Source organism: Typopeltis vanoorti, chromosome 12 (assembly GCF_054136105.1).
Source record: "Typopeltis vanoorti isolate ZY-2024b chromosome 12, IOZ_Tvanoo_1.0, whole genome shotgun sequence".
Lineage (NCBI taxonomy): Eukaryota > Metazoa > Arthropoda > Arachnida > Uropygi > Thelyphonidae > Typopeltis > Typopeltis vanoorti.
In genome coordinates, this window is record NC_143560.1 from 3,095,448 (window position 1) to 3,120,570 (window position 25,123).

General features: G+C 36.6%; 1 protein-coding gene across 7 annotated transcripts in view; it reads right to left on the minus strand.

The window, feature by feature from the left end:
- The window catches only part of LOC150100549 (uncharacterized), an 844,187-nt gene that overhangs the window by 328,864 nt on the left and 490,200 nt on the right, over positions 1-25,123 (minus strand). For all 7 annotated transcript variants that reach the window (XR_016549159.1, XM_090401348.1, XM_090401347.1 and 4 more), the window contains one exon: positions 20,934-21,107. Coding sequence is in view for 6 of the 7 variants with exons in the window: in XM_090401348.1 (XP_090257474.1) it covers positions 20,934-21,107 (174 nt within the window). In the remaining variant the exon portion in view is untranslated. The remainder of the gene's footprint in view (positions 1-20,933; positions 21,108-25,123) is intronic.

Genomic DNA, 25,123 nt, shown 5'->3' on the forward strand with positions numbered 1-25,123 from the left:
TGTTATTGTTGATAGTGATATTTTCTCCCTGGTGAAGGACACCAGAGTGTACAGAGGATTTGAAATTGGAAGTGATCACTATTTAGTCTTGAGCAGGATAAAATTGAATTTCATATTGAAAAGAATAACATGTAAGAAAGTTTTAAAGAGAATAAAAGTTGAGCAGCTCTCAGATGTGAACTGTAGACTAAAATACACAAAGATTATTGAAGAAAAAATGAAAGAGTTTGAGAACAGAAATCAAACCTTGGAGACTCAGTGGCAAACTCTGAAGAAAACATTGATTAATTCTGCCAGAGAGGCATGTGGTGAGGTTGTCTGCAAGGATAAAAAAATCAGAACTCCCTGATGGACACAGGAAGTTAAAGAGGCAGTGAAGGAAAAGAAGAAAGTATATCAAAAGTTCCTGGCAAATAAGTCAGCTTGTGCTCTTAGAGAACACAGAGACAAATGCAAGAATGCTAAACACTGTGTAAAACTAGCTAAACAAAAGTCATGGGAGGACTTTGGCAAGAATATGGAAAATAAATATCAAGAAGGTGGCAAAATATTCGGAAGGTTGTTGAAGAAGCTTAGGAATGGAGGAAAGAGTGCTGTAAAAGGAGTTAGAGATGATAAAGGCGACATGAAAACGGGAGAAAAAGATATCCTTGAAGTATGGAGTAATTACTTTGAAAAACTGCTAAATGAAACAAGCAATGATGACAGCACAGTGGTAAAAAACACTGACCAGGCATGCAGTCAGGAATACATATCCATACTTGAAGTAGAAAAAGCCATCAAAGGCTTGAAATGTTGAAAGGCAGCAGGAGTAGATGATATTCGACCAGAAATGCTGAAGTATGGTGGTATAAGAGTCTTACAGTGGCTGCACTGCATAGTTCAGAAAGCCTGGACAGAGGGACGAATTCCTGATGATTGGAGTAGAGCTCTCATAGTACCCATATATAAAAAGGGAAATAAAACTGAATGTGAGAATTACAGTAGGGGAATACAGAGGTATTCCCCTACTGAATGTTCCTGGCAAGATCTATGCAAGTATACTTGAGAAACAATTGAGAAGAATTGTTGAAGAAACGCTTGGTGAAGAACAAGCTGGATTCAGGCCAAATACAGGCTGTCAGGATCAGATCTTCACTTTACGACAAATAGTCGAGAAAACATGGGAATATAACAAAGATCTGTATTTAAGTTTTGTCGATTTGGAAAAGGCATATGACAAGGTGCCAAGATAGAAGCTATTCAATATGCTGCAGTGATATGGTGTCAATGAGGCATTATATCAAGTAATACTTAATCTTTATTTGAGTTGTAAGTCAGCAGTTAGAATTGAAGGAAGTACAGGAAGATGGTTTAATGTTAAATCTGGTGTGAGACAAGGATGTACATTATCCCCTCTGTTATTCATTATCTATATGGATCACATTATGAAGGAAAGTGGTATTAAACATGATATCAGAATTGGAGATGTTAATGTCAGCTCTTTGCTTTATGCGGACGATGTTATACTTCTAAATAAATCAGCTACAAGTTTGCAAGATTCCCTGACTAAATTGAATAACTGTTGTAATAGATATGGTATGAAGGTCAGCATCAAAAAGACAAAGACAATGAAAATAGGTAGAGTTGTTGAAAATGTCAACTATGTTGTGAACAGGGAACCTGTGGAACAAGTAAAACATTTCAGCTACTTAGGCACGATTTTTAGTGAAGATGGTAAATTAAATATAGAAATAGACAACAGAATCAGCAAAGCTGGTATGATGGGAAGTCAATTGAATAAATTCATATGGAATAAGAGAGAAATTAGTCTGAACACTAAATTAGCTGTATACAAGTCAGTGTTCAAACCAGTTTTAACTTATGGATCTGAGAGCTGGGTCAGAAGTAAAACACTTGACCAAAGACTAGAGACCACAGATATGAGAGATTCCTGAGAAGGATTATAGGCGTGAACAGATGGCATCAATGGCAATATCATATTAAAAACGAGGATATTAGGAAAGAACTTGACATTGTCAACATCCAGGAATGCGTTAGCAGAGCTAATCTCAGGTGGTATGGTCACCTAAACAGAATGGGCGAGGAAAGATTAGCAAAACAAGTGTTCTCTGCCAGGTTGGCAGCAAAACGACCCAGAGGAAGACCAAGATATAGGTGGATTGATATGGTACAAAGTGCCTTAGACGATAGAAATATAAGATCTGATAATGTTGGAGTCTTGACAAGTAACAGACTGATTTGGAGGAAAATTGTAGATAGGAAGTTAGTAATGATGTAATTTTTTTCATGTAGTACTATCATATCCTATACACCCCTTGAGGGTACATGGCAGGAACTTGATGATGATGATGATGATGATGAAAAGCACTGGAATTAATGGTACACTGCCAGAGTGTGTGGGAAACAGAAAGCAATGCAAAGAACAGGAATACAATGTAAATACAACAATTGCTTACCAATTAAAAATGGTTGGAGCTGCTAGAGAAATAATATTTAAAAAAAAGCTTTTTTTGATATTTACATAAGATGAGAATCTCCCAAACTTTTGGGAGAGGTACTCATTCTGATTCAGGTTAGACCAGTGTAAAAGGGCTCCACAACTTTATTTGAAAAGATATTCATAATTAAAACTTCTTCTATGGAGAAGACAAGTTTCACAGGATACTGTGTTTAGTATCAATACTATGCTGCATTAGACCAAACTTTAGAGGTTTCAGGTTGTCAATGTATTGACCTTCATTAATTCCCCTCCATCGAATGGCCTGTCTGCCAAAGTATGTTAAATTGCATGCATAATGAATCTGTTAAACATACTAAAAAAAAAGGATTTAGGTAATACAGGTTGAAAAAATAGGTTAAAACTTAAATTAAAAAGATTAAAAAAAGATTTTAAAAAAGGCTAAAAAAGATTCAGCATCTAATATTTAGTTTATTTCAGATCTTGAATAATGGATTTTAGCTATTCTGGATGACGAATTACTGGATATCATATTACATGTTTCAAAACAATCATTAACTTGCTCTCATGAAAGACAATCACACAGGCTGATGCAAAAATATGAATCACTATTATTTAAATTAAGGGTATATTAAATCCCACATTGTTTTAAAACTGAATAAGAAACTCAAAGATTGGAATCAGAGAGTTTCATGCCCAATATAGTATAATAAACTATAAAAGTATCGGCGATTACTAGCCTGAGCCAATGCAAGTAGTCCTAGCTAGTACATAGTACAAACTCAGGCAACTCGCAGCAAAGGTGGTAAAGTTCTGATTGCTATTCTTGGTATTTTCCATAATGTAAAAACACATTTCCTAGGAAATGTATGCTGTTATTACATTATGGTGGGAGGTCACTACCCAGACCGGTTTCAGCCTTTATTGAGGCTTCAGCAGTGAGTAGCTAGACCAAATTAATAATACCAAAGGGTATAGCGAAAAGAACTTATATACTCTGCTATATGAGTTGTCAAAAAGGTGTCCCATTAAGTTACTTAAATATAAAGAGCCAATAGGCTTCATTTTGGTGATACAAACATTATTTAAATTAAGTTATAAATTTTAAATTAAATTAGACTTAATTTAAATAATGTTTATATTGCCGAAATGAAGCCTATTGCTCTTTATATTTAAGTAAATGAATTATTATATTATTATTACTATTATTATGTGACGCCTCCAGGGAGTCCAAGGACTTATCATAGGCGAGCACTCTACTCACTAAATACATCTCACCATCTCCACTACTAATTAATTTTCATATTACCATCAATGTCATCTACCATTCATCATCATCATCACCAACAACAGTATTTTTTGTTTGTAAATTGCATGTGTGTTCTGAAGGCTGATTTATCTGTATGTGGGATGAAAAACCTGAGTTTCCAGGAGAGAAAAAAACTATGCCAACCTCTGTATGAGATCAGCTAACTCACCTTCAATTGAAAAAGCCCATATAAGGATTCCCCTCGTCCTGATGAAAATTGAACCCAGGTCTTTTCCAATCGAAGGGTGCTATGTTCTGTTGTTCTTCCAATTGCACTACGGAGGTGATAAGCAAAAATTTACCACTGGAAACATTACTACTAATAAACAGGTAATTAACATTTCTGAATACTATTGATTAAAACACAGATTAAATAATTAAATAAGCTCCTTAATGAAGTTGTTAGCTGAGATAAAAATGCTTTGAATAAGTTATGCACTCAAGTTAGGACCCCTCGTTCATATGGTCTTCCAAAAATCTGCAACTTTTTTAGATGACCTGTAAGATACATTGTGAATTGTACTGACTTTCATACATTAGAACTGCAAAGTTCTAATGTATGAAAAGAACTGTCCATACTGGGCAATCTAGATCATTCATAAGAATTCCACACATTTTCTTGAAAAAAAAAATCAAGGATATTGAAATATAAAGAGTCAGATATTTTAGTCAGTTTTGACATTGGTTCTCTATTTACCAACATTCCATTGTCTCATACTATTAATTTTCCAGATGATGACCTGATATTGTGAAGATTTTTGAATTTGTTATACAATTAGGATATTTCAGCTGGAAAAAATAAGATCTATTATTATTATTATTATTATTATGTGACACCTCCAAGGAGTCCAAAGACTCATCGAGGAGGGCACCTCTCTACTCTATAGCTCTCCATCTCCAGCACTTAATCTACCAACAAGCAAACTGCACCTACCATCATCATCATCTACACTAATGGCATCTACTGCCCATCACCACCACCACCACTAGTATTTTTTGTGTGTAAATTGCATGTTTTCTCAAGACCGATTTTCTGTATGTGGGATAATACCTTGGTCATTCACATGGCCATTCCCACCAACTGAAAGGAGATATGACACCTCATTTATAATAACATTGTCTGATGAGATGATCAACTACAAGACTCCCAATCCTTGTTGCCCTCTGCTACATACTGCCTGTGGTAACTACAATTAATCTCTCAAAAACTCAAGAAACTCATTTTCTTTACTTCTGGTTGCTATCTCATTATCCCAATCTATAAAATCATCTAATAATGATTATCCTTTTCCCATTTGCTGGTTAATTTGCTTATATATTTCCTGGTCACTATCCTCCACATTACCAGGTTTATAGCAACATCCAAGGAGTTCTTTCAATATGTAGTCATCAAAAAAAAAAAAAAAAAAGAATGATTATGGTACGATGGTACTGATTGGAGAAAACAGTATGCAGAGGATATAGTTAAGATATTTAATAAGCAGTTCATAAAGGTCTTTCATCCTTGTGAATGTGAGACAACATGGAGAGTTTGAGAGCAGTGAATGATGAGGAAGAGAGACTGAGTGTGAGTGAGGAAGAGGTCTATGGGGAATTAAGCAAACTTGATGTTAATAAAGCTGTGGGATATCACTGCATATTTTGATGGAATGTTTTAGTTGGCCACCGCTGTTTGATATGTATCTTAATAATATCAGAGAAGATTTGAATGGGGATATTCATTTGTTTACAGATGATGCAAAGTTGGGATGAATTATGAGAGCAGAGCAGATGTTGTGGCATTACAAGAAGACATGAATAGACTGAGTGAATGGGCACAGGAGTGGGAATACCAGTTTAATGTTGTCAAATGTAAGGTTTTAAAATTTGGACAACAAAGATAGGATGTAGAATTTACTCTTGGTGGGGATATATCGTTGGATCCATATATCCCCACATATAAATCAAAATATGATTTATTTGCTCTTATGGGATTCCTCTTGTCTCTTAGGCCACCCTTTTTTTGCACAAGTTTCATGCTAAACTTACAGTTTGATTGAATGTCCAAATAATCTAGACATTGTTGTAAACCATGAGACTAAATAATTTGTCTCGTGGATGACAAGAATGGAATTACAAATTTATAACACAATAAGTGGGATTACCATCAGGACCAGATGCCTTATTTGCATTCAGATTATTTAGTATTCTGAATTAGTGAGCAGTTCTTATTAACATAGTAGGGGCACTTTGCTTTGGTCATCAGTGCAGGAATTGTAACAGAGGAGTGATGCCATTAAGTCGACCTTGTCTTTGGGTGAAGTAACTATGGTACTATCTGGATATGAGAGTGATGTAAACATGGTTGGGAAAAAGTGCACCTAGCAGTCTTAGCAAGGGAGCAGAAGACTCAACAGCCATTCAGACAGGAGGAGACTTTGTGGCATTTTGCCCTTTTAAAATCTGCTTTGGATTTGTTGGTTCTTTTACAGCTGTTACAAGCTGCAGTATAGGTGGAGTGAATAGCTGAAGTTTTGGTCTTGAGCCATCTGTGGAATGCTGAGATTTTTTTTTTTATTATTGGATCAAAGCTTGGTCATCAGGGATTTTAGGTGGAATGAGGGATTTCTGTTATTTGGCCTGAGCACATGTTTGGATCAGGAGAACAGAAGCAGTAGTTGGACTTACTTTGGAAAGGAGAAATCATGGAGGCCATCCCATTTTTCACCCTTGTAGTACCAAAGGATATGAGACTGAGAACTGTTGGGTGAAGGTTGTTCCATGGCAAAGGGAACTTGTCCGAGGTTGTCATATGAGTTACCAAGAGGAGAACTGACATTCACAGTATATTTGGAAGGGGATGCTTGTTAAGAAGAGATCAAGTGTGTTGGCAGATTGAAGGGGTGTCAGATATTCTGTTAAGGAGATGAATGATCTGTGTTAACTTGTTGGCAGTGAAAAATACCTGAACATTGCTTCTTGATTGATTGGTAAAACTAAGAAGGGAAGCCAATTTGAATTGTGAAGAGCGAAGTCCCCAAAGGATTTCGCTCTTCATAATTCACTATTCAGGGTATTTTGAATGCATAAAATTTTCATTGCATCCCTTTAGAGAGAGAAAGAAAGATAGGTAGTCGAAAAGGTCAGAGTACTTATCCAAGTATGGGGAGCAATAGATACAGAAAATGAAAGTGATAGGTTGGTTTGGTACATAAATTGTACCAAAGCAGGTCAAACAGAGGGAATTTGGGGTTTTGAAATATCAAAAATGGGGTGTCAATTCCAATGAATGCACAATTGCTGCCCTTGTAGTGGAAGAACTGCTCACTCCATGCTACTCACAGTCTTTCATTAGAAAGAAATCGGAAGAATACTAAATAACCTGAATGCGAATAAAGCATCTGGTGCTGATGGTAATCCCACTTATTGTGTTATAAACCTGTGCCCAAGAACTATCACCTATCCTTGTAATCTTCTAATTCCCTTCTTGTAATCCATGAGACCAAATTATTTGGTTTCATGGTTTACAACAATGTACAGATCATTTGGACATTCATCCAAACTGAAAGTTTAGCATAACATCTGTCACAGCTGACACCTGAAACTTGTGCAAGAAAAGGTTGGCCTAAGAGGCAACAAGAGGAATCCCAGAAGAGCAAATAAATCATATTTTCTGACATGCATTGAATTTATTCCACATATCAAAACTTTACATACAGGCTAGCCAAAATGTTAGTTTTTGTGGTATTTTTTAATTTTTTCCAGTTTGTTAACTAAATATGGTAATTCTTTATAAATGACAACATATCTTCTATATGTGGAAGTATAGTTATGCAAAATATTTTGAAGGCATACACATTAGTGAAATCATATCCTGTACTACATTGTGTCATCTCTATATTAAAAAAAGTTTGAGAAGGATTTACCATCCTAAAATCAAAAGTGTGCCGAGGATATTATTATTAATATCAAATCATCATTGAGTCAAAACCTCATTGTGGGAAGTTCAAAATTTTACACAAAAAAGATCAGTCAACCATGACATTTATAGTTATTTTAAGACAGCATAAGATAGTCCATCTCCTTGAAAACCAGCTGATGAGACATGCACATCAGATCTGACCATAAAAATCAGATGAGATCTGATAAGATCTTAAGATATCCTAATCTTTATGAAAGCCAAGTGATCAGATTTGTGCAGTTATCCTTTTCCTCATTCCCTTGGAAATTAGATCTGCACACAGTAGCCCATATGCAACCTGATCAAGACCTTATGCAAGTGGACTACATGTTAAAGTCCTTCTCATCACTACCATACTCCAATGCAAGAACATCACAATGGAGTATGGAAGTGATGATTTGTCACCAACACACAGATCTCTCATCTCCTCCACCTCTTTAAAATTTTCCCATTAATTGTGTGCTTTGAATCTCATCCTTGCTTACTAAACTGCAAAGCCTTACACTTTGCAAAATTTAACTGGTAGCTCCATTCACTTTGCTCATTTACACGGTCTATTCAGATTCTCCTGTATTTCCACACTTGCTCCACTTTATTCCTCATAGTTCTTCCCACCTATCCCAATATCATTAACATACAAGTAAACAATAATGCTCCTAAAATACACCCCTGTGGCCCACTGATAATGACCTTCCTCTTTTGGAATACTTTCTCCTACAAAATTCCTGAGACCTATCTGAAAACCAATTACCGATCAGATTCACTAGTCTATTAACCATTCCCATAAGAATTAATGTTTTCCACACCTGCCACACTCTCAGACAATGCAGTTCACTCATCAACGACTATACCATGACCAGATCTGTACATAGTAGTCCTTATATGGCCAGACAAGAGAACCACAATCTCTTTGCTTCTGCATGTTATGGTCCTACCAATAGTTACCATAATTCAACGTGATGTCTTCATAGGTCTCTGCACGCCATCATGACTCTCTGATCTTCACCAACTTCTAAACCACTAAAGTTGAAGTTTTGAAATTTGGTAGGCAACTCCTTATAGTTCTTTTGAACTTTTTATCATCTGCAAACAGTTGCATGTCACATGTCAAAAGAACAATAACAATGATCCCAAAATGGACAGGCCTCTCTGCTACACCACTAGTGACTTTTCTGTTTCAGGTTACCACTCCCAAAACACATCCTACTGACAGCCCATCACACATCCACTCACCAATCTATTACTAAACCTCATACATTCCAGTTTAGTTAGTATCTTGTGGTGTGGCAATCTATTAAAGAATTCTGAAAAAAATTTAAGTATATCTCCTGTATTTGCATCATCACCCTGACATCCAAAACAAAGAATTTGTCACCATGTTGCAGTGCATAATTGCTAAAACATGAATTCTCTTTAATAAACCCACATTGACCATCCGAATGAATACAATTATCAACCAAATTCTGAATCTTAGCCTTCACTAATGTCTTCAATACCTTAACTACAGTCAGACACACAGATAAACAGTCATCCCCCCCCCCGACCCCCTTTGTGAAGTGGAATAATTTTACCCTTTTACAATTCTGGAACTTACCCTGCTGAAAGATTTTTATTAAGTAGGTATGCTAAGGTTACTATTAACTCTCTGGAACATTTCCTTAAACACACAGAGATATCTCATCAACTTCTATTGCCTCACTGACATCAAGTTTATTTAATTCCTCATATACCTCCTTCTAACTTACAATTAGTCCCTCCATCACAATATCCTCTTCAGTCAAGTTCCTCATGATGACACATTCAGAAGGATGAAATAACCTGATAAATTGTAAACATAGGTTTCTGTGGTTAAGCAGTTCTCTAGGTAGTTTTTGGTATTGTGACCACATATTAAGATAAAGAGTTTATTAAAAACAAACAATTAAAAATGCTGACATGTTTTGTGTGTCGGAAGACTTACATCATCAGGGGTAATGGTACATAAAAGGTTTAAACTTTTATAATTATTATTTTTTTTATTTATGCCCCCAAGAAGTCAAAAGACTCATCGTGGAAGGTCCTTTCTAGGAAACACAACTCTATCAAAACTCATCGTGGGAGGACTCCCCCTAGGAAACACAAAGCCTATCATATCACTCCTTCAACTCACTGACCATTCTCGCGCTCACCACTCTATCAGGCAATGCATTCCACGGTTCAACCACCTTCCATGCAAAGAAACCACTCCTCACCCTCTTGCTCACAATTTCCTTTGTGACTTTCAGGGATGGCCCGTGTCATCACTCCTTCCTGCTGTTCAACCAAGAGAAAGAACACCCCAGTCTCAACCCTGTAACCACCTCTCAACAGTATAAAAGTCTCAATCATATCACCTCTCCTTCTTCAATCCACCAAACTCTGCAGTAAACATTCCCTCAGCCGATCCTCATAATTTAATTAACATTGTACAGTCCTGAAATTGTCTTTGTTATCTGCCTTTGTACCCTTTCCACAATTAATTTATCCCCTTCAAATCCTGGGGATGAAATATGAGAACAATAGTCTAAGTGTGATCTGATCAGGGTCTTATACAACAGAATGACAACTCTTTTATCTCCGCAGGTCAGCATCCTTCTCATTATTGCAGGAATCCTCTGTGTTACCTTCACCACCTTTCCAATATGTCCCTTAAATTTCAGGTTTCTATCAATCATCAACCCCAGATCTCTTGTCTCCCCTACTTCCTCCAGTATAGCCCCTCCAATGGAGTATGCAGCATCTAATCGATGTGTCCCAAACCTCAAGACCTTACATTTTGCTGCATTAAAGTGAGACCCCATTCATTTGCACATCTGTCTAGTTTATTCAAATCCTCTTGCAGGAATACCACATCTGCACTATAACTAACAACTCTTCCCAGCTTCACATCATCTGCAAACAACCGAATATCCCTCTGCAATCCCTGACAATGTCATTGATATAAAGGATAAACAATATAGGTCCCAGTACTGAGCCATGTGGGACCCAATTGGTAACCCTCTGCCTCCTTGAGCTGAGTTGTGTTGTATCAGTCTGACATCCAAACCCATGTGCTGCAAATTAAACATCAGCTTATCATGTGGCACCCTCTCTAATTCATTTGTTAAATCCAAGAAAATAGCAGTATTGCCTTTCCCTCATCTACTGCTCTTGTAACTCTATTATAAAAGACTCGCATATTACTATAACAAGAGTGCCCTCTCACAAATCCATGTTGACTCTCACAGATAACATCACCCTCATCTGCCCAATGCTGTATATGGTCCCTCACTACTTTCTCCAAGACTTTAACTACTGATGCTACACAAACTGGCCTATAATTAGACACTTCTAGTCTGCAACCACCCTTATGCAATGGCACTATCATACCTTCCTTCCTTTCCCTGGGCACCTTTCCCATAGTCAAACTTTCACTGAAAAGCCAGGTCAAAGGAGCTGTCAGTTCCTTAACACATTCTCTCAAAACATCCAGAGTACTCAGAATTTGCAACATGCTCTCCTCCTGCACCTCTAAACCTCAAACCTGCTCTATCCCTCTAGTATTAAAATTTACTCCCCCAGGATGAAATACACAAATTAAGTGTTCATTGAGCAATTCCACTATGTCCTCTGCCTCAGTCACTCTATTCCCATTTTTATCCCATAATGTCATTCTTCCACAATCATTTCTCATCCTACTGGTCCATAGCTAAAAACTTCCCCAGGATTTTCTTGGGATCCTAGGGCCAATCTCTTCTTAATTCCAGTTTTGCCTTCCTTACCATACTAGTCACTCTCGTATGTTATGTCTTATATTCTTCATGCATCTGCTCTTCACCTGTCTCCTTATATCTCTTCCATAGCTTCTTTTTCACATGCAGTTCCTGTTTATTATTGTTTGTCATCCACTTTACACCAAATTGTGTCCTCTTCTTCACTTTTGGAGAAGAGGATACAACAGGATCTTGTTCACTTCAGCTTACTATTGGTGCTAACAAATATTCCTTCACGATTTCCCAAGCACTAATGATATTCCCGCCATCCAATTCCTCCCTCCATCAAACTTCCCCAAGTTGATGTCTAAGACTATTATAATCACCTGCCTTATAATTCCAAATATGTTCCCATCTCTTTGATACTCCTGCATGTCATCTTCCAAGTCAAAACCACATGGTTACTCTCTCCAACTGGTGGAAGAGATGTCATCTCAGTTATTATCAACTCTTCTGATATGCTATGACCAAATCCAAAACTCTTGAACCTCTTGTTCCTTCTATTACATGTTGCCTAAGACATTTCTTCCTCCAGAATTCTAGAAATTCCATTCCCTTATTGCTACATGCATCTTCCTCTCCCCAATTTACACTGCTGTAGTTAAAATCTCCCATAACAATCATTCTTCTTGCACTTGCCAAGCTCAATTGTCTAAACATCTCCTGGTCCCCACCCTCTGTGCTTCTTGGTTTGTAGCAACACCCCACTAAATATCCCATCTTGCCTATCTCTACCTTACACCATATGCTTTCAAAATCATTAGTGTCACTGCCAAAGCCTCCACTCTTAGAGGACATAAGACGTTACTTATCATAAGCACTACTCCACTACCACGCTTTCCCTTCCTATCCTGCCGAAAAATGCTATACCCTGCTACTTCTATTCCTGTTATTATATCCTCTTCTGTCAACCACATCTCAGTGATCCCAATAATCTTTAGCCAGGCTGATGCTATCAGTGCCACCAATTCCTCTCCTTTATTCCGGATACTCCTGGCATTAGTATAACGCATAAAAATGCCATTATTTCTATATCCCGCATTATCCCCTCTAGACTCAAGTGGGCTCAGTGTTAGTTGATGTTGTCCCCCTTCTCCCAAGTATCCTTTTCCACAAGAGACTACCCCTGCTACCATCCACCTTGGCATTCTAGTTTCCCTGCATTGACACACTGACTCATTCAGAACAGCAATCTCTCCAGATGCTTACATCCTTCCTCATTCAAATGCAAGCAGTCTCTGGCATATAATTCTTCTCTGTCCTCAAATGCCCTCCAAGTATCTACATATTCCAATCCTCTCTTCTGACACATTCTAGCTATTATGTTATTCAATATTACTGCCTTTTCTGCTCAGGTCGTCACTATCATACCTAGGCAACACACACACTATGTTTCCTCTCTGCGTCTTCTTTTCATACTACCTCAAGCATGAATCTCATATCTCTCGCTGCCCAATTTACATTACCGCTCAAGTCGTTTGTTCCTACCATCGCAATCATCTCATATACCAAAGATTTTATGATGCCATATTTTTGAGATGGATGGTGAGCAGATGAATTGCAGATGTAACAACCAGAAAAAGTTGGTTTACAATAAATAGAAGTGGAGATGGAACCATCTTGTTTTTGTTGGATGTGTATATCAAGAAAGGAGATATCTTGTGGTGATTCTTTTTCTAGTGTGAATTTGATGTGAGGATGAAGGTTGTTGATCTTATCTAGAAATGAGTATAGTTCTCATTTAGAGTGACTCCAGGCTGCAAAGACATCTAGAAGATAGAATTTCTGCTCTTGAACCAAAACCAAAAATATCGCTTTCATACGTTGATGATGTCTTGGCAGTCTGGAGTCACTCTGAAAAAGAACTATACTCTTTTCTAGATAAGATACAACCCAAATACAATTAAAAAAATCATCAGCCACCTCCCTACACATCAATGCAGACAAGAAGAAGCTCATAGGACTCCTATACCATATATCAAAGGCATCTCTGAACATCTGTCAAAAATTATGAAGAAATACAAACTTGCTGCCACCTATAAACCAATCAACCAGATCCACAATTTGCTACCTTCGCCAGAAGGCAAACTCTCACATATGATGCCACCTGGTGTATACCAGGTGGCATCATAGGTGAGAGTTCCATGTTTTTGTAAGTTCCAAAGTTCCGTGTTCTTGTAAGATGTTGTACAATGGACAAACGGGAAGATCTGTAAGTAAATGCATCGCTGAACATTCAAGACTACATCTGTCTGATCAAACTACACAAATCTTCCTCGCTCAACATGGAATTGAAAACCTCTAGCCATAGGATTCAATGGAAAAACACCAAGTTGCTACATAGATCCTTATATAAACATGAGCGTTTACATAAAGAAAGTGTTGAAACCTTATGTAACAGACCTAATCTTAACTGTACTGACTGTCTCACTATCCCAAAGATCTGGGAAATTATTATCCTCAATTGTATAAAATAAATTTATCAGATATATTTTAATTTAATTTTAATTTATAGCCAAATATTTTTAGTCCTCAAACAGGCTACTGTACGCATAAAGGGATTCCAAAGTAAGCATGTGCACTAACTCTTTCTTTGAATGTAATTCCTAGTATTGTTTGTAATAACTGTACTGATGATGTCTTAAGATACTTAGGATGAAATATCTACATATCATTAAAATTTAATTACTGTGGCATACATGTGAATTTTTAGTTAATATCTGCCTGCATTTCACTGACAATGTTATAATATGAAGGGTAAAATTCAGCAGTCCAAATATTGAGCCCTGTGGAACCCCACTTGTAATCTTTCCCTTAATATTAGTCCCTCATACACACATTGCTCTGATATCTATCAGACAGCAGTGAAATTTACTAACTTCATATTTAAACCCACATGCCATGACTTAAATATCACCTTATCATGGGGCACTCTGTCAAAAGCCTTTGAAAAGTCAAAAAAAAAAAAAAAAAAAAAGCACATATGCCATGCCATTCCCTCATCAATTGCTCTTGTTATTTTATTATAAAAGACTATTGCCCCTTAACAAATCCATTCTGACTCACAGATAACATTACTCTCATCTGCTAAACTTATATGATCTCAGCCTAATTTCTCAAATATTTTAACAACTTTAAGCAATACAAATTGGTCTATACTTTGACAGACTTCATTCTACCACTATCCTTATGCCAATGCACTATCTTATCCTCTTTGGGCACCTTTCCCATAACCAAACTTTCATTGAAAACCCAGGTTGGTGGGGCTGTCAGTTCCTTTGCACATTTTCTTAAAATACATGGAGAAATCTTATCCAATCCCATCAGTATTTGAAACATATTCTTCTTACACACTTCTAAACCGTGAACTCCCCCCCCCTCCAATCCCTCTAGTAATAATACCTACCTTTTCAGTATGGAATATGCCCATAAAATAATCATTAAACAACTCGGCTAAGTCATTTGCATTAGTCACTTAATCCTTATTTTCATCTAACTGTCATTCTTTTTCTTTCACAATCATTTCTCCTCCTACTGGCCACCTATTGAAAGAAATCCATAGGATTTTTTTAAAGATAGAAGTGCTAATTTCTTGTATTGTATTCCAGTCTTGTATTTCAGTTTTATTTATCTTACTATACTAGTCACTTTTCTGGTCTGAGTCTTATATTCCTCATGCAACTTTATCTCCACTTCTCTCTTCACACTTTTTCTATAACTACTTTTTCATCTACTGCTCCTGGTTGATGTTCTCTGCATGTTTATTCATGTTCCATGTTAAAAATGCATGGTTACTCTCTCTCTCTCTCTCTCTCTCTCTCTCCAGCTGGGATCAAGGAATACATCTCAGTTACAATCAGATCTTCTGATATTAGGACCAAATCCACACCTCTTGAACCATGCATTCTCTCTACTACATGTTTCTTAAGACATTTGTTCCTCAAGAATTCCAGAAATTCTGCAATATGCTATTTCCTCTTCCTATACTGCTGTAGTTAAAATCTCCCATAATGATTACTCATTTTACACTTGCTAAACTAAACTGCCTAAAGTCTCCTGCTTTTTACCCTTTGTGCTTTTTATCCTACCACTCCACCTGACACAATATGCTCTGAATACTATTAGTGTTATTTTCTTTCAAATTCTCACTTATTATAGGTATCACTGCACCATCACACATTTACTCTTTCTATTCTGCTAAAATAAACTATACTCTTCTACTTATAATCCTGTCAGGACATCCTCTTCTATGAACCATTTTCCCTGTTTTCAACAATGTTTGAATAGGCAGAGACTCTTAATTCCATAAATTTAGGTAGGTGTGAAATGGATGAATAAAGAGATTAAGCATGCGATACAGAGAAAAAGGGCATTATGGAGGCGGCATAAGAGAAGTAGAAATAACCAATTCCATGAGGATTACAAAGACCAGGCAAGGCAGGTGACTTGGTTGGTAAGGAGAGAGCAAAAGTGAGGTATGAACAGCAGTTAGCTAATGAAGCAAAAAAGAATCCTAAGGAGTTCTTTCAATATGTAGTCAGCAAAAGAAAGAATGATTATGGAAAGATGACATTGATTGGAGAAAATGGTATAAAGACAGATGTTGCGGAAGATGTGATGGAGATACTTAATGAGCAGTTCATAAAGATCTTTCAATCTTGTGAATGTGACTTCCTGGAGAGATTGACAGCAATTGATGATGGGAAGGAGAGACTGACTGTAAGTGAGCAGGAGGTGTATATGGAGTTGAGCAAACTAGATGTTAACAAGGCTGTGGGACTCGATAATATATCACCATGTATTCTGCATGGTGATATATTATCAGGATGCAAGATGCATAACAAAAATGATATCAGGGCTGTACAATGTTAGTTTTGAGGATAGACTTAGGATATGTAGATTGTAGAGTGTGATAGGTTAAAGATGAAAAGGAGATATGATTAAGACATTTAAACCATTGAGAGATAGTTATAGGATTAATAATGAGAAGAAATGCCATATGGTACAACAAGGAGCCATACTGGATGCTGCAAATGGAAGCATGGGTAAAAGGATGAGGATTTTTTTTTAATAATAATAACAGAAGACATTTTTTTAATACAAGTCTTGCAATACTCAGAAGGACACTGACCAGCAGGAATAGAAGGGAGGGCACCATCGTATAAAGTCCTGATCTGACCTCATCTGGATTACTGAGTTCAGATCTGGTAACTTAGATTTGCAGAGGATGCAAGATGCATAACAAAAATGATATCAGGGCTGTACAATGTTAGTTTTGAGGATAGACTTAGATATGTAGATTGTAGAGGGTGATAGGTTAAAGATGAAAATGAGATATGATTAAGACATTTAAACCATTGAGAGATAGTTATAGGATTAATAATGGGAAGAACTTCCTTATGGTACAACAAGGAGCCATACTGGATGCTGCAAATGGAAGCATGGGTAAAAGGATGAGAAGATTTTTTTTTTTAATAATAATAACAGAAGACATTTTTTTTAATATAAGTCTTGCACTGGGTCAAGTTTCTAAGGAGTAGAAGGACGGCAAGATTGTGCCACTTCACAAAGGAGGTGATAGAACTCAAGCATCAAACTATAGGCCTATCTGTGTGTCAGGTGTTGTGGTTAAGTTGTTGGAGAAGCATGTGAGAACTAGGATCCAGAATTGGGTTGTCAACAATGGTATTATTTAGGTATTACAGCCGGCCTGGTTGGCCGAGTGGTTAGCGTGTCTGCTCTCCAACCAAAAGGCTGTGGGTTTGAATCCTGCCATGGGCATGGATGTTTGTGATTGTCTATGAAAGTACTAGTGGTGGTAGTTGGCGGTAGATGGCATTGGTGTTAGGTGATGAAGGTTGGTGGAGTAGTGACATGAAGAGTTGTAGAGTGGATGCCCTCCCTCGATGAGTCTTTGAACTACCTGGAGGTGTGATGTAATAATAATAATTATCTTTGACAGACAGCATGGATTTGCTAAAGGGAGGTCATGTGTTAGTAATATACTTACTTATTACAACAAGGTATACACTGCCGTAGTGCAATTGGAAGAATAGCAGAACACTGCACCCTTCGATTGGAAAAGACCTGGGTTCGATTCTTGTCGTGATGAGGTGAATCCTTATGTGGGCTTTTTTCAGTTGAAGGTGAGTTAGCCAATCTCATACAGTGATAGCAGGGTTTTTTATCCAGGAAACTCAGGTTTTTCATCCCATGTACAGAAAAATCGGCCTCCAGAACACACACAATTTACAGACAAAAAATATTGTTGTTGGTGGTGGTGATGATGGGCGATAGATAGCGTTGATGGTAGTAGTAGTAGCATCATAGTTGGAGAATTAAGTAGTAGTGGGTAGGATGAGATGTATTGTGGAGTAGTGTGCCCTCCCATGATGACTCCTTGGACTCCCTGGAGGTGTCACATAGTAATAATAATAATAATAATAAAAAGGTAATTGCTTCCTTGGACAGAGGAGAAGGATACACAGTAATATATACTTAGATTTTGCAAAGGCTTTTGATAGATTACTGCATGTAAGTTGATAGTCAAACTAGAGCAAATGGGGTTGGATATTAGATTAGTGTTGGATTGGAGACTGGCTATCTGATAGGTATCAACAAGTTGTGCATGGGGGAGCGATATCCAGGAAAAGGAAAGTCACTAGTGGTGTGCCTCAGGGGTCTGTTTCAGGGCCATTACTGTTTAACTTGAATATTAATGATATAGGTAAAGATTTGGATGGAGATATTCAGTTGTTTGCAGATGATGCAAAGTTGGGACGAACCATAAAGAGTAGTGAAGATGTTGTGGCCTTGCAAGAAGACTTGAATAAATTGAGTGATTGGGCACAGGAAAGGGAATGTTGGTTCAATGTTGCAAAATGTAAGGTTTTAAAATTTGGGAAACAAAGATGGGATGAAGAATTTATGCTTGGTGAGGATATTGTCGGAGATGGAGGAAATAAGAGATCTTGGGGTGATAGCAGATAAGGATCTGAAATTTAGGGGACACATTGCCAAAATTGTAAAGACAACACAAAGACTTCTGGGAATGATGCAGAGGACACTGACTTATAGAAGTAGGGAGATTCTTGTTCCATTGTATAAGACTTTGATTAGGCCACACATGAACTATTGTGCCCAGATTTGGTCACCTGGTTTTCAGAAGTACGAAGAGATGTTGGTCCAACTAGTTGCCCAGTCCCGAAAATACTTCAGGAGCAAACTTTGTTTGCTTAGACTTGGATAAAGGATTAAACCAAGAATATAATTTCTTGGCATCTTTAATTTATAGTATAATCAAGTGGAAAAACTTCCAAAAACTATAGGCTAGTTTGTATTTCTTCTATAGATGTTAAGATTTTAAAGGAATGAGATTGTGTACAGCACTGAGCAGATGGGATAAGGTTATCTGTAAGGATCGTCATGAATTTATTAAAGGGCATTCTTGTTTCAGTATTTGATTGCCTTTTGTAATAAAGTAACAAAAGAGTTGATGTGAGGAAAGCATTTATTGCTTTTTTTTCCCACAAAGGCATTTGATAGTACCACAAAGTAAGATGATATTTAAGTTACAGCATATAAATTTAGATATCAAGTTAGGTGGATTGGAGACTGGCTGTCTAACAGATACCAGAAAGTTGTGTATGACGGAGCTGTACCATAAGTCACAAGATACCAAAAGACTGAGTACTGGGATCTTTATGTCAATGATATTGTTAGTATACTGCAGGAGGGATATTTATTTGTTTGCAGATAATGTGAAGCACTGTTATTAGTAACAGTGCTAATCTATTAGCCATTCAGAAGAATTTGAGTAAGCTGGACAGATGTGCAAAGGAATTGGGAATGTAATTTTAATGCAACTAATGTAAGGTTTTGAAATTTGGAATCCACTGATGGAAGGCTGCATCCTAACTAGAGGAAATGTAGGAGGCAATAGATCTTTGTATGATGACTGGATTATAAAATTTGAAGAGGAAGTATTGAAAAAATGGTGAAGCTGCAATACTCAGAAGGACACTGACCAGCAGGAATAGAAGGGAGGACACCATCGTATAAAGTCCTGATCTGACCTCATCTGGATTACTGAGTTCAGATCTGGTCACTCAGATTTGTAGAGGATGCAAGATGCATAACAAAAATGATATCAGGGCTGTACAATGTTAGTTTTGAGGATAGACTTAGGATATGTAGATTGTAGAGTGTGATAGGTTAAAGATGAAAAGGAGATATGATTAAGACATTTAAACCATTGAGAGATAGTTATAGGATTAATAATGGGAAAAACTTCCATATGGTACAACAAGGAGCCATGGACGCTGCAAATGGAAGCATGGGTAAAAGGATGAGAAGATTTATTTTTTGTTTCTTTTTGCATGAAGAATAGCTGGACCATGGAATGCATTGTCCAATAGGGTGAAAGCATGATAAACTGTGTTGTCTAACATGGGCCTCCTACAATGAGTCTTGTGGCTCAGTGGAGTTCTTAAAAATAATTATTATAATAATAATATTAATAATATAAACTGTATCTGGGAGTTATTAAATCAGCAGATAACATATCAAATTTAATTTAAATGTTCATGATAATTTAGAGGCTCCGTAGCGCAATTGGAAAAACGACGGTACGTTGTGCCCTTCAATTGGAAAAGGCCTAAGCTCTAGTCTTGTCATGATGGGAGGAATCTTTATATGGACTATTTCAATTGAAGGTGAGTTAGCCGATCACATATGGAGGTTACAGGATTTTTTCTCCCGGAAACTCGTGTTTTTCATTCCACATACAGAAAAATCGACCCAACACGTGCAATTTACAGACAAAAAATACTAGCTGTGGTGGTGGGCAGTAGATGCTGCTGATGAAGATGATTGGTAGTAGAGGTTCAGTGTGGTGGTGGAGACGGAGAGTTGTACAATAGGTATCCTCCCGCGATGAGTCTTCAGACTCCTCGGAGGTGTCACGCATAATAATAATAATAATAATTTATTCCCAAGAGTAAATATTGAATAAACAGTAAAATGGATATATTTATTAAATTTCACTATTATTTTTTTCTCTAAGGGATGACTGAGTGGAGAGCATTTCTTCTTTACTAGGAACTGTGTGAATAAATCCTGATGTGGCATGAATGTTTGGGAAAGTCATTATGGCTAATAATGACTCTATTCCCTTTCTTACTGAAAAGAAAGTGAGGAAGATGCCATATATGTAATAACATGAAAAAAAAGTATGTCTTTTTTTTTTAAGGAGAGTTTCCAGATAATCTTATACTTAGTGATCCCATGAATGGAATAAAGAAAATCAGCTTGTTAAACTTTATGTATAAAACTACATTTTGTTTTTTAAAAAAAAATGTTCTCATTGTACAGTAAATAACAAAAAGAATGTAACCAAATTAATACAGAATTCTGTTCATTTCATGATATATATATATATATATACATACTTACTTTTAAAATATATAACACAGGAAGAAGTGTGGCAAAAAATGATTTGTCTATGAAACCACGTCGCTCAGCTGCAATCTCAAAAAGTTTATGCTCTTCGGGAATTCGACCAAAGAAGGCAATCATTGTAGCAGCATTAAAAGTTGAACTAGCTTCGCCTTTAAATTGTGAAACAAGCTAGAAAACAAAAAACAACAATAACAAAAAAAAAAAAAATCACTGTGAGTTACTTAAAGGAACTTTACTATGGGATAGAAGCATGTAATTCACATTAACAGTAATAAATGATATGGCATTTATCATACTACAAGGAAGTAAACAATAGAAAATTATCCCCTCATAGTAATTTCTGCTAAGGACTCAATAATTTGCATCAGCCTCTTCAGACCAATTAACTACAATAACATAGGTATATGAAATGGTAAGCTATACCTTGTAGGAAATTGTTTACTGTAAAACATTGAGAAGGTGTGTCGCAACTACAGTGGCATAGAAACACTTAAGCACTGGGGCAGTTGCCAAGTCAGAAGAGTACAAGCGGCAGGATATTTTGCCAATTATCGAAATTGGAAATACTACAATTCTGTCTTCTCATGTAAATGGCATACTAGGAATGATTATCCAGGCATTAGAAAAGTAGAAATTAACGTAGCTGAGAGTAACCGCCTAATTTTTAGAGAGGTCTTTACTTAAACAGCACCTCAATAAAGGTCGAAACCGGTCTGGGTAGTGACCCTTCCCTTAATGTATAGTAGCATTATACATGTCTGCAAGGAGATGTGCTTTGCATTATGGGATACTAAGGCAAGTGATGAGAACTTATACCATCTTTGCCACGAGTTACCCCAGTCCTGAAAATACTTCAGGTGCAAAGTTTGTTTGCTTACACTTGGATAAAGGATTAAACCAGATATACAATTGGTGACATATACATTCAGTTCAAAAAATAATTAAGGCTATAAAAGGTTGTGTTTGTGAAAAGAAAACTTTGAGAAAATTAAAGTTTATTTCGGGTATTACTGAGTACATAAATATAAAAACATATAAGGAAACTAACACAAACAGTATTACATATGACTATGAATATGTAATACTGTATGTACAGTCTATTTCTGCAGCATCCTTGTCATAAATAGTTTATATCATATGTAGCAAACAGAAAAAATGATTATGGTAGGATTACGACTGGAGAAAATGGCATAAAGATGACTGCCATGGAGGATATCGTAGACATATTAAATGAGCAGTTCATAAAGATATTTAAATTGTGGAGAGTTTGAGAGGAGTGAATTATGATGAGGAGGAGAGACTGATATGTGGAATTTTGTAAACTTCATATAGCTGTGGGATTTGAATGATATATCACCAAAGATATTGAGAGAATGTGCTAGGAAGTTCACATCTGCATTGGAATATTTGTTTAATATGAGTCTTACATTGGGTCAAGTTCCAAAGGAGTGGAAGGAAGGCAAGATTGTACCACTTCATAAGGAAAGTGACAGAACTCAGGCATCAAATTATAGATCAATCAGTGTGTGTCAGATGTCAGATGATGTGGTAGAAGTGATGAAGAAGTTAGTGAGAACCAGGATCCAGAACTGGGTTGACAACAGTGGTATTATCTTTGATGAACAGCACAGATTTGCTAGAAGGAGTTCATGTTTAATTAATCCACTTACTTATTACAATAAGGCGACAGTTGCATTGTACAAGAGAGGTGAATAAGCAGTAGTATACTCAGATTTTGCAAAGGCTTTTGATAGATTAGCACATGATAAGTTGATAGTCAAAGTAGAGCAGATGAGGTCGGGATATCAGATTATTGCATTAGATTGGAGATGTGCTATGTGATAGATATCAGCAAGTTGTGTGTGGGGGAGCAATATTCTAGAAGAGGAAAGTCTCTAGTGATGTGCATCAGGGTTCTGTCTTCGGGCCATTGCTGTTTAGCCTGTATGCTAATGATTTTGGGAAAGATTAGAATGGGGATATTCGGTTGTTTGTAGATGACGTAAAGTTGTGAAGAACTATGAGTAGAGAAGATGTGAACTTATGCAAGAGGACTTGAATTGATTGAGTGAATGAAAACAAGAGTGGGGATGCCAGTTCAATGTTGCGAACTTTAAGGCTTTAAAATTTGAAAACAAAGATGGGATGTAGAGTTTATGCTTGGTGGGGATATATTGTTGAAAGTGGAGGAAATAAGAGATCTTGGGGTGATGGTGGATAAAGATCTAAAATTTAGAAGACACATTGCCAAAATTGTGAGGACAACACAATGGATTCTGGCAATGATGTGGATGAGACATTGACTTGTAGAATTAAGAAGATTCTGGTTCCATTGTTTCATTCGGCCACATATAGATTACTGTGCACAGTTTAGGTCACCTGGTTTCAAAAAGGATAAAGAGATATTGGAAAGAGTCCAGAGGCAATTGACTAAGGTAGTTTCTCATCTCTGGAATGTTGGGTATGAAGGAAGTTTGAGAGGATGCAATTTACAGAGTCTGTTGGATAGGAGGAAGAGAGGTGATATGTAGTTGGTAAGGGGGTTGTTATCAAATTAATGTTGAAGAGGTGTTTCATAAAGTGGGAGATGGGGAAGAAAAAGAAGCACTTATTCCTGGAAACTGTATAAGGAGGATATAAGCAAAGGAGTGTGAAGCAGGTTTCTTGCATGGAGAGTAGTGAATGATTGGAATGCACTGCCTGAGAGTGTGGTGTTGGCAGAGAATTTGAATTTATTTAAGTCTTGGATAAAGATCTAAAATTTAGAAGACACATTGACAAAATTGTGAGGACAACACAATGGATTCTGTCAATGATGTGGATGAGACATTGACTTGTACAATTAAGAAGATTCTGATTCCATCATTCTGGTCCTATACAGTTCATATAGATGATGAGCTGTATAGGACCTTCCTTGATGAGTCTTTGACACCACGGGGGTCTTGGGATGATGATAATAATAATAACATGAAATAGCATCTTGAGTTTTAGCTTGTATATAAGAAAAAGATATATTAGCATTTGTTGTTGCATATCTTCAATCAATATTGCCAATAAACTTTTCCATTTCTTCTATTAATGTCTCTTTTCATGAATGTGATTGTGGATTGCACTTACTGAACTTTCCGTGTGCTGCAAAATGCGAACTTTATCTTTTATAATGGTTCAAACAGTCAAGTCAATAATTTTGTATGCACACACGATGTTTACCAAGTTATTATCTTTTTCGTGTCTTTAATAATTTCTACTTTTAGTTTCCATATTTATAATACATCTCTTCTTATCATTGAGAATACATGTATTAATTCTCATCACTTTTAAATGTGATTCACAGGCATATTTAGAGTTAATGTTTTGTTTACAAGTACTTACCTAGGTTCATTAACAAGACACAACTTGCACAAGGCAGAAACAAGCAAAATGGCAATGACATTATCAGTTGTGTATCAGTTTTAGGAAAGTCATCTAAAATATTAAAATGGAAAAGTCTCTGCCTTTTAAATAGTTCAAACCAATGCTGAAAGTTATATTATGTTAAGCTCTCTGGAAAATTGTAGAAACTTTTGTAAGCTTCTTTTTATATTTCATTATAAAATATTAATGAATTATAAAATTCTCTATTTTAATATCTTACCTATGCTGATGACTTTATATTTTAGCTATTATGTTCACAAAGAAGGGTTCGTAGATGGCATTGCTAGTCATAATTCGAAGTACTCAACCACATATCTACAAATCTGTGGGAGTCTAAAACTTACTGTGTGTGTAGAAAGTTTTTTACCTTCGGTATATACTATGTTAAAGATACCAAGCAATTTTATAAGCTAGGTTTTTTTAATCCTTTTTCCCAAGTAAGCAAACAGATAAGTAAGTCAAGTTTGAGCCTGAACATAGTTCAGGTCTGAGGCAACTCGTAGTAAAGATGGAGTAAGCACTGATCACTTTCCTTAGTATTTCGCCTTGCGAAGATGTATGATGCTATGCATTAAAGGCAAGGGCCACTACAAAGACCGATTTTGACCTTTATTGAGGTCTTGTCAGTGGGAGGCAGACCCAAAAATGCCAAGGTTGAAGTAAGCTTATAAATTTTACCTAAACAAGTTGCCACAAGGTGCTTTGACCTCATTAAATAAAATTCTCAGGATGAGAGTCAGATGTAGAAAGTTTTTTTACCTTGGGTACAT